At 34.8% G+C, this 14,604-nt stretch overlaps 1 protein-coding gene across 2 annotated transcripts in view; it reads right to left on the reverse strand.

Moving 5' to 3' along the window:
- Positions 1-352: 352 nt before the first annotated feature.
- TUBD1 (tubulin delta 1) overlaps positions 353-14,604 on the reverse strand; it is a 30,717-nt gene continuing 16,465 nt past the window's right edge. For both annotated transcript variants that reach the window (XM_074261976.1, XM_074261977.1), the window contains 3 exons: positions 4,014-4,154; positions 3,021-3,204; positions 353-631 (listed from right to left, as the gene is read on the reverse strand). In XM_074261976.1, coding sequence (XP_074118077.1) covers positions 529-631; positions 3,021-3,204; positions 4,014-4,154 — 428 coding nt within the window. In that variant the 3' untranslated portion in view covers positions 353-528. The remainder of the gene's footprint in view (positions 632-3,020; positions 3,205-4,013; positions 4,155-14,604) is intronic.

Genomic DNA, 14,604 nt, shown 5'->3' on the forward strand with positions numbered 1-14,604 from the left:
TTAGGGAAGCCCACATTTTACTAAGGCCTTTGACAACAGTGCCCTCCAGTGGCATACAGTATTTATTAACTGAAAATTACCTCTGTTCTAGAATTCCAACTTAAGCATAATTAAATATCCAGCGTTGTCATTAGGCAAGTTCAGGTTTTGTAATTGTTTTTGACTAAATAGTAAAAGTTCCAGAACAAGCTGGTAGTCGAAAGAAATTACTTTAATTGTTAGCAAAGAGTTTTACTAATAATTCTTAGAACCAATGTACTATTTGTAATAGCATTTATTCTGACAATTCTTTGAGCTATTTTATAAAAGCATCCATTTTCCTTTAAAAGTAATAAGTAATTCATCAAAAATGTTTTCATTTAAAAAAATTTATTTTTGGTTAAAAAAAAATCTACTTTCCCCTATATACAGAATACAATCTGAATTCTAATTTTAGTAAGATAGGATTTTGAAATATGATTTATAAAGATTTCAATCCATAAGTTTTCAGAGATACTTTCTTCCATTGAAGTTCCGCTTATTGCAAGATCAAAGGTTACGGTAATTGGCAAGAACTTGTTCCAATACTGTGAAGCTGTCTAAAAAGTCCTCTTCTTCAATTCCAAACTTCGTATACTGGTGAACATAAGCTCTGATAGAAAAAAATAGGAAATAAGGTGTTAAGGAAAGAACTAAAGCATATTATAATTCAAAACTGGGCTACAATATGTTCTTCCATTTTTTTTTTACTTTGAACATTAAAAATTGTAAACTTATAGGCCAAAGAACTAGCATTCCAGAAGTATGTACAATGACAACTACAAGAAGGAAAGGAAAGCAAATGTTAAGCACCTACTATGTGCCAGGCACTATATTAAGTGCTTTCCAAATATGACAACAACTGTATGAGCTAGGTAGGTACTAATATCACTCTACAGCGAAGAGGTGAAATGCCTTATCCAAAAATCACACAACTGGTTAGTATTTTAACTCAGGTCTTTTTGTCTGAAGGCTCAGTATTTACAGACTTTACCAACAACTGCCTTTTCCCCTACAGAGAAGGAAGGGGCAATGAGGCATGTGCCACAGACTGTCAATGCTGGTTAAGTGAGTTTAGATAAGAGGAAATTAGAAAGGAGAGTTATTAATGATAAAAAGATACCTTTCCTTTTTTAAATTTCAATAATATTTTATTTTTCTGATGCCATGTGAAGGTAGTTTTCAACATTTATTTTTGTAAGATTTTATGTTCCAAATTATTTTCTCCCTCTCTCATTTCCCTCTCCCCTCTCCAAGACAGCAAAAAACATGTACAATCATTTTAAACATATTTCCATATTAGTCATGTGGTAAAAGAAAAATCAGAACAAAAGGGAAAAACTATGAGAAAGAAATAGCAAACAACAAAAAGGTGAAAACAGTATGCTTCGATTCTCATTCAGTCTCCATAGTACTTCCTCTGGATGCAGATAGCATTTTTCATCTCAAGTCTATTGGAATTGTTGGAGCATCTAGATGGTCAGTGGATAGTGAACCAGTCTTGGAGTCAGAAGGTCCTGAATTAAAATTCAGCCTCAGATACTTAACATTGGCTAGCTGTGCGACCCTGGACAAGTCACTTAATCCCAATTACCTTGTAAAAAAAAAAACCCCAAAAATCAAAAAATCAAAAAACTCTATGTCTATTGGAATTATCTTAGATCACTACACTGCTAAGAGCTAAGTCTATCATAGTTGATCATCATATAATCTTGCTGTTACTATGTACAGTGTTCTCCTGGTTCTGCTCAATTCACTAAGTATAAGTTTATGTAGATTTTTCCAGGCTTTTCTGAAATCATCCTACTGATCATTTCTTAAAGAACAATAATATTCCATAACATTCATATATCATAACTTATTCAGCCATTTCCCACTTGATGGCATCTACTCAATTTCCAATTCCTTATCACCACAAAAAGAGCTACTACAAATGTATTTGCACACATGGAACCTTTCTCCTCCTTTTATAAATGAGATACCTTACAATAACAAGCTTTCTGAATATTCACATGTAGCTTTTCAGGGATAGAGTTATGACATAAAAACAAGGTATACTTATAATGAACAGATATAAGTAGTGCATAAAGAAAAGTTAGTTGTGTTCCATATTTGTCAATCATTTTGGAACTTGGGAGGTTGATGGGTTGGGGAAGGTGGAAAAGTCACTAAATTTCATTTCACACTGGGATAATATCCTTTAAAGAAACACATGGTGCAATCAAATACTATATGATTTAAATGAAAAAAATCTTTTTATATCCTTTTTCTACCTATATGATTTCAACCACAGTTACAAATAAAACCAGGGACTTTTTTTTCCTCTAGTTTCCTTTTTAAGTAGAACATCCATATAATTTTCACCATTCTTTTAACTGACACAAACACCCTGAATACACACACATTTCCATTTATTGTCCATGAAATAGATGGTTATAACTTAATGTCTACATAGTGTATATGAGTGTTCAGATGCATCTTAGGATAGCATTTTGGACTATGATTATACTCTATAAACAGCCACATCAACCCTACTTACTAGTAAAGAATGAAAATCCCAACTACTGAGGTAAGGGAGCCAGGACAATAAAAAACAAAGTCCCCAAAGATGCCCCATCACATATTTTTTTTAATTTGGATGAACATTAGGTTAAAATGATTTAGGATAAGTATAAAGAAGTCACAAAAATGGCAACATGCAAAAGGTGATGGTGTTTGGCTTTCCCATGGCAGAAAGGAGGAATTTAGGGGTTAATTTTAGGTCTATGAGTCAAGTTGTTTTAGTATATTTGCTGGGCAACACATAAGCCCTGCCATTCACTACTTAAAGATGTTCTCCAAGCAGTGGTAACACAGCTGAAGTTTAGAAATCCTTGGGTGTACGTGGGTATGACTACTGACCTTCAAAACCACATAGACTACACATTGTGATTACTAGTGGCAAAGAATCACAGACCTGTAATTAAGTTGCCAATATGTTATTTTAAGTTTATTTTACTTACTTTGAAGCAAACATGTTCCAAGCTTTGCCTATGATGGTATCGAGAGGTTTTAGTAAAAATTGACTATTGCTGACCAAAGCAGCCGATTTCTCATATTTGTTAAAGGCTCGCTGTGTTCTCCATTCACTGAAGGCATCACTAGGCTGGAGCCAGGACGTGTATAAGGCTGGATCTTTAAAACCCCCTTTATAGAAAATAGCACAAGTTATTCTCTCCAACATTATTTCTAAGATCATTTAATAGACTTTTCTTTTCTAACTAGTTTACACAACAAAAAATTCCTGATCTATTCTTAAGTCCATATAAACAGTAATGAAAAAGTACACAACTGAGATGTACTTAAATGACCTCTTTCCCCTTCTACCCCCCCTTCTCAGCCTTTTTTTAATAGAAGGTTTATTAAAGAGCTTGCTTGGCTCTTTTATATTAGTGCATGGACTGGCCAATTTACTACTGCTGAACTCATCAACTCAGAATTGGAACAAGAGACCTGCCAGGGAGCTGAGAGCCAACAGCAGCAGCAACACTAATAAAGGCAATTTTTCAGAAAACTTAGGGTCATGTGCACTAATTCCATTTCGCCACAGAAACAAACACTACTACTTTCCTGCTCCTCTACCCCTCCAACCTCTTCTCGTTCCCTCCTCCAAAAGATTTGGGTTGGTTTATATTCATCATCTTTATTAAAAGTTTTTCATTTTTTAAATACTAATCTTTTTTATTATAGCAAAGAATGAGAAATAAAGAGGATACTCATCAATTGGGAAGTAGTTGAACAAACTGTGTAATGTTTTTTGTTTGTTTGTTTTTTTATTAAAGCTTTTTATTTACAAAGCATATGCATGGGTAATTTTTTCCACATCAACCCTTACATAATCTTTTGTTCCAAATTTTCCCCTCATTCCCCCAACTCCCTCTCTTAGCTGGCAGGTAATCCAATACATGTAAAATATGTTTAAAAAGTATTTCATTTTCACAATGATTTTTGCTTACCCAGATCTGCATGGTGCACATCCTTACCACGTAGGATGACCAAATTGGCTACAGAAGTGTTAAAATGGGGATCCTTATTGGAAGGTCCCTTCTCAAGGGCAAGAACTCCTGACAAAGGTGGCTGGATCTGCCAATTAATACCTTAACAGAGAGTGAATGTATTAGTTTCCATTTACCTTTAGACAAAAATACTGGGTGGTTATTTGTAGATGCTTTTTGTAAACTTTTGATTATTTAGTAAAAGTTTATTCCATAAATAGAGGAGGTTGTTTTTTAATCCTTCTACCATGAATCTAGAATGGTTTATAAAATTTAATGCTACAAATGAATGAAATGAACATCAAAATATTAAGGAATACAGAAAAAACACGATTGAAAATGACTTATTCTGTAAACATCCATGATTTCATCAGCATATGTTATGTATTCCACCATATCAGATTGTTGTCTCTCTTCATGAGCTGTTGTTGACAAAGAAACCCAACCTACCCCTCGCTGGTTTGGCTGTCTCTCTGGTGATGACAAACATAGTCTTTTTTTTTTTTTTTAATGCAAGTAAGATGTATTTCAGACAATGAAGTTTAATACAAAAACAATTTATTTATAATATTGGTTGGAGGGGTTGGTCAGAGAAAAAAAAATGTTATGTCTCCCATTTCTTCTCCACCAAAACCCAGGAAGTTTATCTCTTACTATTTGTGAAAGAGTTATTACTAGTCTATTAGCCTCTTATATCGCCTGATTCAATTAGCAAAGTATAATTTCTACAAGTAGTAGGGAAGGACTCATGGAAAGACAAGCATGGATTATTGGTTTCAATTCAGACACAAGAGAGATGAAGTTAGAAAGGTTACACTTCTACTTTCTGTTCAAATCCAGACTCTGGGAATTTGAAGGGAAGGTCCATTTCCTCCCTCACCTATTAGTCAGAACCAAGACTAGGGTGAACTATAGGCTGTGCTGGTCAGTTGGTTTCTTTAAACTGAGAATATTATAACCTCACTTTTCAAGAGATTTTTTTGATAAAGAATTTCAGAAATTGGGTTAAGACCCCCTTATTTGTGCCATGTCTGGGGTCTCTAGTTGGTCTCTATTTTCTCTAGAATTTTCTCTGACTCAATAAGAGATCTGGCCCTATGGAAGAAAGGGTCCCACAAGCCATGTGAAGTGTGTGTTGTGAGCAACATATTTAATCATCTCATAAACATACAGTCTTTAAACTAGGTCTTCATTCCAAATCATAGCAAAGCTCTCATGAACTCAGGGACCTTTCAAACCACAATGAGGCATTTGAATAGAACTTTCTCTTGTGTAATATTCTCCATTTTCACCTAGGTTAAAATAGTATAAAATATTTTTAAAATGAAAATAAAGTTGGACTTAGCAGAAATTTGGTTAACAACATTAACCAAAAACCTTTGTTTCTTTATTTTTACTAATAAGAGATAAAAATGGAGAAATAATTCAACTGATAAATCAGGCCACTTAAATAGAAAATCAAGAGAGGAGATAATTAAAATGTCCTGCCTCTGATACATACTGGCTAGGGGACATAACTTAATGTCTTAATAACCCACAAAACTTACTTAACAGTCTCTCTAACACTATATACTAAAAAGCAGATGCCAATCTGTATTATTGGAATAAGTTCCTCATGCAGAGTTCCCCATATTAATGAATTTACAGGCTTGACAAACACAACAATCAAGAGGAAATGCATCTATAAAATCATAAAATACCAAAACTGTCTCAACAAAACAAGAAAATTCTTTGAAGATATGAGTAGTGGAGTGGAGTAGGGATAGAGATGAGAAGGGTACTTAGGCTCACTGTATTGACAAATGCTCCCAAAACTTTCAAAGAAATGATCCCTATCCTATATTAAGTATTCCAAAATATAGAAAAAACTCTTCTTAAGAGGCAAACATAGTTTTAATTAATTTAATTCCAAAATGTAATGAGAACCAAACAAGCAATGTGTTATAGAACATCTATGAGAATAGATATGGAACTTCTAAAGAAAATCTTGGCAAATATAACCTGTTATTTTAAAGAAATATTTATAGAGACTGAATTGGATTTAATTCTCCTTGTAAATATGTAAAACTAAAAAGAAGAAAGAGTATCAACATAATTTCTTGCATTAATGAGAAAAATAATAAGAATCATGATTTTGATATATGAGAAAGCATTCACCAAAAACAAACAACAATATGGATATTTTTCAAATCAGACATATTTTAAACCATCAGGCATTATAATTAGTGGAGCACTAATCATTCCCTATAAATAAAAACAGAGACAAATCCCAGAATTATAATAGCTTCAGTAATTTTTAATTCAAGAATATAAAGTCACAAAAATCAATTGCATGCCTAGCATATTAATAGCACACAACTGGAGAATAAAATTGTGAATAGTGATTAAATGATTCAATGTGAACTCAGAAAATTAAAAGAATCCTAATGGGAAAAATAAAGTCTTAAGGAAAGAGAGCAATGGCAATACTTCAATGGATTTATGACCTCAACAATGCAGATATTCCTAATGGGAAATATCACAGTTAACCACATCAATAATGCAGATAACTTCTAATGGGAAATATCAGTTATCTATATGCTCTATATTGGAGGCCTTTCTCTAGGTCCTTTAACATTCTTTGTGTTACAATATAACACTCAGATCTTTTAACTTTCATTCTCACTACAAGACTGGCCTGTCTTTCTTTCCCTCTTATACATCCCCTGGATAGTTCTTGTGTGCAAATTATCATTTACAATAGGATGAATCTATTCACAACACATATCTCTCTGCTGCCCTTTAGGTCACCTCCATGGATTTTCTGAAGAATGTAGCATTCCATTATATGCTTTTATTGATGCTGAAAAGATTCTTCATCAGTGAACAATTTGGGGTAATTTAAAATGCTTTGTAGCTTCCCCAGTGTAATCCAGTCCATGATCATTCCTTCAATGTTGGGTCCAAATCCACCTGCAGTATTTATTCAGGCTATTGTTATTGATATATAATATCCAGGACTGTCCATACAACTATCTCCATGTTAGGTCTGGATATTATGCATATTGCAGTAATTTTTTTCTGTTACAAGAATTAGCCCAAACTATTTTGCATGGTCATGAAGAGCACTCTAATGGCTGCTAATATCTTAGGGCTTGATGCAATGGGTACCATGTCATTGACACAGAACATCCACCTGGAAAATATCACTATAGGTCATACATATTTTCCAAAAGCTGATGAAAATGCCAACATCAGCCCTTTCATGTTTGCTTGATCCCATCTTCTCTTTGTCCACTGCCCCCTTCCACTCTCCTCACTCTCTCTTCTCCCAACCTTCATTCTTATCCAAGAAAGTTCCTTTCTTGCTATCTACAAACATCCTTAATTCTCCCCAACCTTGAAAAAAAATCCTAATCGATGCCACCATCCCCTCAGATTATCATTTAATCTCTCTCCTTTTCATAGCCAAACTTGAAGGGGGGAAAAAAGTATTTATTCTTATTGTTTCCACTTTTCTCTACCTCATTTATCAATTCCTTGTAATTTCAAATTCATCATTCAACTAAAATTGCTCTCTCTAAAGTTACCAATTATCTCTTTATTTCCACATCCAATAACTTCTTCCTATTCATCAGCTTTGTTGACTCCTGACAACATTTAACATAATGACTTAACACTCTTCTGGAAACTTTCTCCTCTTTGGGTTTTTGGGACATTGTTTTAAACTCTTCTTCTACCTGTATGAATACTTATTCTCAGTCTCCTTTGCTGACTCTTCATCCAAGCTATTTCTATCCACAGTGTCCCCCAAAGATTAGCCTTGGTCTTCTTTTCTTCATTCTCTAAGCACTTTCTTTTGGGGACTTACTCAGCTTTCCCATCTCTAAGTATATGATGCCCATATCTATAAATCTACTTGTCTCTCCTGAGCTCCAACATCACCAACTACACAGTGGACCTTTAAACTGAGATATTTCACAAGCATCTCAAACTCAACATTTCTAAAACAGTACTCATTATCTTTCCTTATCTTTCCTGCCTTATTATATATTATTCTCTTACATTCATACTACACATACATATCCTACAGCAAACTGGATTCCTTTACTGTTCATAAAACAACTTCCATCTCTGTGCCTTTGCCTGTCTGTCATACCTATAACTATCTTTCCTGCCCTCCTAATACCTAGTGCTTTGGAACCCCTTGTTTCAGTTTATGTTCTATTTTCTAAATGAAGCTTTTTTGTAATTCCTACAGTGACTAGTGCCTTTCCCTCAAAAATTACATTGTATCTTATCTGTATATTATGTGTATGTGTGGCTTCTACCATGATAACGGAAGTCTGACTTATAGTTAGTGATAATGATAGATTTCTATTGACAATATGTAGTCTGGTGCAACTCTTCTTTTTTATCCTTCCTTATATAGCACATCAGAGAAAGAGATGTAAATAGTAACATTTATAATAATGGCTTAAAGTTTTCAAAGTGCTTTATATGTGCTACTTCATTTGATCCTCTGGTAAACAACAAACCTGTGAGATAAGAGTTATTATAACCATTTTCCAAGTGAGCATAGTAGTACAAATTTACTTTGTGATTTCACTGTCATGGGAACAGTTTGTTACAAAAACATAAACAGAGCTGTTCTAGTTATAATCTATTGTTATCTTTTTATTTTCATGTAAGGATGCCCCTGGGGTGATCTATCCCTGTTAGATTTCACATGTAATTTCTTTCATACTCATTTTTCACCATTGTTCACTATTTTATAAAGCAATATCAATAATACAATTTTACAAGATGCTATCCCTGGCTGCCATGTTACTCAACTTGGCAAGATTAAGTTTTGTTGGTGAAGGTGATTTATGAGTTCTTTAGACTTCTTTCTTATAGTCACAGAATCAGAGATCTACAGCTAAAAAGGGTCCTTAAAGTAATTTAATACAATTTCTTCTTTTGAGAGATAATGTGAATGCTTTAAATTATTTAACTTTTGTTGGAATGTTGATAGTCCTTGTAGATCAGGACTTCTTAAACTTTTTCCACTCATGACTCCTTTTCACCTGAAAAAATTTTAAGTGACCCCTGATATAAGCTTCTTGCTTATATGCTATACACTGAGTATACTCCAATCATTACATCACTAGGAAACCATTATTTGTTGTAGGATTAAATCAATGCTAAATTAGATTTAACCATTGTCTCTTCAATTCCACTTAGTACCTTGTTTCAAGTTCTGGCCCATAACATCTCCTTGTAGGATCAGATCAATCATACTGAACCATGCTAAATTAGATAATTATTGTCTCTATCAATTCCACTGTCTTAGTACCTTGTAAGAATCATAACATCTCCAGCTTTCTTTTGATTTAGAACATAAGGTGGTCATGACTTCCCTGACTTCTCAAGGAGGTGAGAACCCCAAAAAATAAGGTGATCACGCCTTCCTTGACTGCTCAAAAAAGGAGGTGATCACACTCACCCTGAAGTCTCAGGAAGGGAGATGAAAACATCAAAGGAAATGGGAAATCAAATCAGATTAGTGGGTTTCTGAAGGGGCTCACTCTTAAAACAGGTATACATAAATCCATCAATATGGGAGGAATTACACATAATTACATAAATTACATAAGCACATAGTAACATAACACCAGGTAGTAGTGATGTAACAAATAACATGAATCAACATGAGGATTTATACATGTCCATAAGTCCTAGAAATAGTCCAAAAGGAATCTATTGTCCATTAGTTCATGTGCCAGGAATCCAATTAATTCCTGCAAGTTTTGAAGTCCTGCAATAGTCTCATCTTGTATTAGGGAATCCAATGATTCCTGCTGGCTTTCAAGTCCTGCAACATTCTTTGTCAACAATTTTTCATCTCAAGGAATCCAATGATTCTTACTGGTTTTCAAGTCCTGTAACAGTCTCATTATTAGCCATGCTCTTTCAGTGTCAGATGTTTTTTAGGTCTTCTTTGTTTCAAGGTTTTTCTCTTTTTCTGTCTCTTTCCAGGTACTCATTGCCACTCATCTGTTTCCTTCTCCATCTGTAGGAATACAAGTAAACACTTTCTCCCAAGCAGTTAACCTATCTAATTCCCTTCTGCTTACCACTTTCTAAATCTCTTCTCATCATCTGGCAATTATATTGGAGCTGTTTGCACTGGACCTGTTAGTTTAAAAAGCCTGTATTCTCCCCAATTGTAATCCTTTTCTACTATCTTGATTGCTTTTCTGTTGCTTGATCATGTAATCCCTTTCTGCCATTTGATTGCTTTTTTGGCTGATAGATCACATCAGAGTCCTGAACTTCTAAAGACTCTCTGGATGTAAACTCAGCTGCCATCATGCCCTACCTATCTTTTGTATGATATCTTGGGGCTGGGCCATGCTTCTCATTTCCCTGGGTCAATCTACATTCTGAGGCCCAGTAGAAGCCTTTGTGGCATTTTGGACATGGGGTTTTAGGTCTTTCTCTCACCCTGTCCTCTCACTCTATATCTACACTGAATTCTCAGATGTCCTATTTTTCCACACTGAAAACATTGATGACTCTCTCTAGAAGTCCCTTGCCAAGAGGGACCCTATCTTTCCATGTTCATCATAGTCTGGGTATAATAAGCATTTGTGCCCACTGTGGCACAGCGTCTTATGATCTCCTCTAAAGGAGCATCTTTGTGTAGTCCCCATATAATTCTTCTACAAACCTCATTGGCATTTTCCTTAGCCAGATGTCTGGTCATTATTTCTATAACTGCATTTTTTCCAATGGTTCTTGTGACAGCTGTTTGCAAATGTTCCACAAAATCTGCAAAGGATTCATTGGGACCTTGCTCTATTTTTGTGAAGGCTTTACCTTCATCTTTTTCTGGAAGAGAAACCCAAGCTTTTATTGCAGCCTTAGAAATTTTCTCATACTCTGTTATGGGATAATTAATCTGTACTGAATTCTCTCCATATTGACCTTCACCTACTAGTTGGTCAAAAGTGATTTGTATGTTAACTCCAGTTTGCTTATTTCCTTGGGCTTGAATCCTACATAATCCATGATACTCTGAAAGCCACAACAAGTTTTGTCCAAGTTCTAAACATGTCCTTGCTGTGCATTTCCAATCACTGGGGGTTAGGATTTCATAAGCCAAATTATCTAATAACATCTTACCATAAGATGATGTAGCTCCATAAAGAGTGCAACCTTTTTTCAAATCCTTAATTTTTTCTAAATCAAAAGGAGTATATCTTCTTTTTTTGATCTGAAAAGTGAAGCTCTTCAATTACAGGGAATGCATTTATTTTTAAATCTGATATATCCTGTCCTTCTCTTTTTGCCTTAACCAGTGATTTTTCTTACCTTTTCATAGGCTGCTTCATAGGAGATGCTGAATGTTTTACTGCCTTTCCCCCTCCTCCTTCTCCCTCCACTCCTGAAGGGTTAATTGAGGGAGGTAGGAAAGGGGATGGGGAATGCTCCTGCTGTGAAGTGCCATACTCAGAATTGTTCTTAACTCCATTCTTATCTGATTCTTTATCCTTTTTACCTAGTTTAGTTGGCACCTCCCCCTCCTGCTCTTTCTTCTTTTTCCTTATTCTAACATTTACATAATTTCTTAAAGCCAATTGTAATAATTGTATATATAAAGTGTATTTTTGGAAATTGAATTTGGATTGGAATTGTAATAGTCACCTAGTTGCTCTCCTACTAATTTCCACTCGTCTGGATTCAATTCTTTTTCCTTAGAGAACCAAGGAGATGTATACTGTACAGTATTTAAAAGATCAATGATCTGCTCCCAAGTTATAATTAAACCTTGACTTTTTATAAATCTGGCAATGCTCTCTACACAATTTCTTTGTGTAGGAGGAAAAGCAGGCTGTTTTCTAAACATCTGTCCCATTTTAGCTGAAATTCTACTTTAACAGTCTTTAACAAAGTTTCCTTGTTGCTCTCACCCTAATTTCTGTGTCAAGGAGATTTTTCCACTGAAGTCAGGATCAGAGACTTTTCCACTGAAATCAGGATCGTGTCTGCCCCACAGTGGGCGCCAAAATGTAATATTCTTCTCTAAAATATAATGTTCTCTGAGAGTAGATTTCTTTGGGGGCTTCTGGAGGTAGCCTTCGTTTCAGTTCAGTGTAATAAGCCTAAATGCAGCCAGGAGTTAAAGTCCAAATCCTTTATTTTCTCTTTCCAAGTATTGTCTCCTTCCTTGGGCACAGTTAGCTTTCTTAGAGGCCTAATTGTCTTCTTGGTTTTGACAGCTTTTGCCACTGGTCCTTTGCCTCTGTCAGCTTCAGCCTCTCTTCCTCAGAATGTCTCCAGCCATTACAAAGGTGGAAGTTGGAATGAATCTGACTCTGCCTCCAAGAGGGGGCTTGTGGGTCTGGTCCTGAGAGCTTCTTGCTTATATGCTGTACACTGAGTATACTCCAATCATTATTTATTGTAGGATTAAATCAATGCTAAATTAGATTTAACCATTGTCTCTTCAATTCCACTTAGTACCTTGTTTCAAGTTCTGGCCCATAACATCTCCTTGTAGGATCAGCTCAATCCTACTGAACCATGCTAAATTAGATAATTATTGTCTCTATCAATTCCACTGTTTAAGTACCTTGTAAGAATTATAACAAAGTTCTACTTCAGTCTTCCCAAAACTAGTTCCTGGTCATCTCCCGTATCTATTAATCTAAATTAGGGCCCAGGTGATGGAAGTGTTGAAGAAGATCCTACTTCAGACTTCTCTTCAGTTTAAATCACCCTTCCCATTCTTTAATTAAATTTTATTGTGTTTTTTTGTTTTGGGGCAATTGGGTTTAAGTGACTTGGTCAGGGTTATAGAGCTAGTAAAGTATCTGAGATTAGATTTGAATTCAGGTCCTCTTGACTCTGATGTTCTAGCTATAGTGCCACCTAGCTGCTGCCTATATTTTATTCATTTTTAAATTGTTCCCTAATTTAAACAATCTTTTCTCTTTTCATGGTTAAGGAAGGGTTAACAAGAAGCAGTTATTTAAGTTTCAGATATATTTTAACTTTTCCCCCTTATTCTGCAATTACTTTCAAACTAAATAAAATAAAATAATGTCAATCAATCTTCATGGAAAAGGAGATCTGTTACTTATTTAATTCTTATTTTTCCTTAAAACTAATTTTTTAAAGTGGTACCTCAAAACCACTAAGATATCTCAATATATGTTAAGCTTCTGCTAAGTGCCTTATCAGATAGGACAAAGAGAAGGGAGCAAGTTCCTGGAATTACAAAAAGTTTCACAAGTTCTCCTCTGCAATATTAAAATGATTACTTCCAATCTCTAATATCTCCAAATCTCCATATTAAGATTTTTTCCCCAGCAATTATGCAAACCAGGAAAAAGTTTTCCTTCCTTTGATTATTTAATTTTATCTTTGTAATCTCACCATGGCCAGGATTGGAATGACAAAGTATCTTGCTGGATTTTTTTTTTAAACCTAATCTCCCACTGAAAGCTTAAAGTGGGAGTTAGTCTCACTGGGACAAAGTTCAGCATCACTGCTTTGAGTATGAACCTATGAAAATTTCATACATTTTCCCCAGAATTTTATTTTAAATTCTTTGGCTGCCACTTTTTAGCAGTCTTTCTGTCTGGTGGCATTTCCCCCTTCTAAATCTTTCAAAGTAGCAGAATTTGTAAACAATAATGAACATGATACAGTAACAAAGATTATTCTGCATTTTACAAAGAAACAAAAACATAGAAAATATATATTTTTAAAAAAACACCTTGTGAGCCTCCTTTTCTCTTACTGAAAATCAAATCTCAATGCTTTTGATTTGCTGCCAAATTTGGGACCTGTTTAGATTTCTTATATATTTAAAAATAATTTGAGAGTTTTATTTTTTAGTCCCCCCTTCCACACCTGTATAGAAAGTTTCAGGCCAATAAAAATTTCCTAAAGGGGTATCAATTTAAAAATTCATTCTCCTTCTATATTTATGCAAAAAAAGGCATTCTTATCCTCAGGGGGAATAGTTCTGTACATAACTATCATCAGAAGCCCATTATTTCTTCAAAGGGAATAATCCTTCCCAAACCTTCAGGCTCGGGATAAATTATCCCCAGAAGTATGGGAAGAATTTGCAATTAAGGGGAGTTTGACCTCTGGAAACAGTATTCCATGAAAAAGTTCCTTAGTTAAGAGAATTTTTCTGAAAAGCTGTCCTCCTGGATGTAAGAGTCCTGACTCAATCTAGCTTGGCTTGCCAAAAATTGTGGTAGGATGGATATGAAATGATTGAGGAAAAAAGTCTGAATTTCTGAGTATATTGATTTATTAAGCAATGCATGTTAAATACGTAGCAAATCAGGATCTGGCCTTCCTCAGTATGACACTTGACCCTGAATATGGGGTGAAACATGGTTTCTAGGCAACAGATAGAACTGATGCAGCTTTCCAGTCACTCAAAGCTAGGTCCAAACAATGCAATAATTTTCTCACCAAATAGGAATTGAACTGTACCATAATGGAATAGGAAGGGAACTGAGCTAGATTTAGAGATAAATCACAAGGTGAAGTCAGTTTGGTT

Source organism: Sminthopsis crassicaudata, chromosome 4 (assembly GCF_048593235.1).
Source record: "Sminthopsis crassicaudata isolate SCR6 chromosome 4, ASM4859323v1, whole genome shotgun sequence".
NCBI lineage: Eukaryota > Metazoa > Chordata > Mammalia > Dasyuromorphia > Dasyuridae > Sminthopsis > Sminthopsis crassicaudata.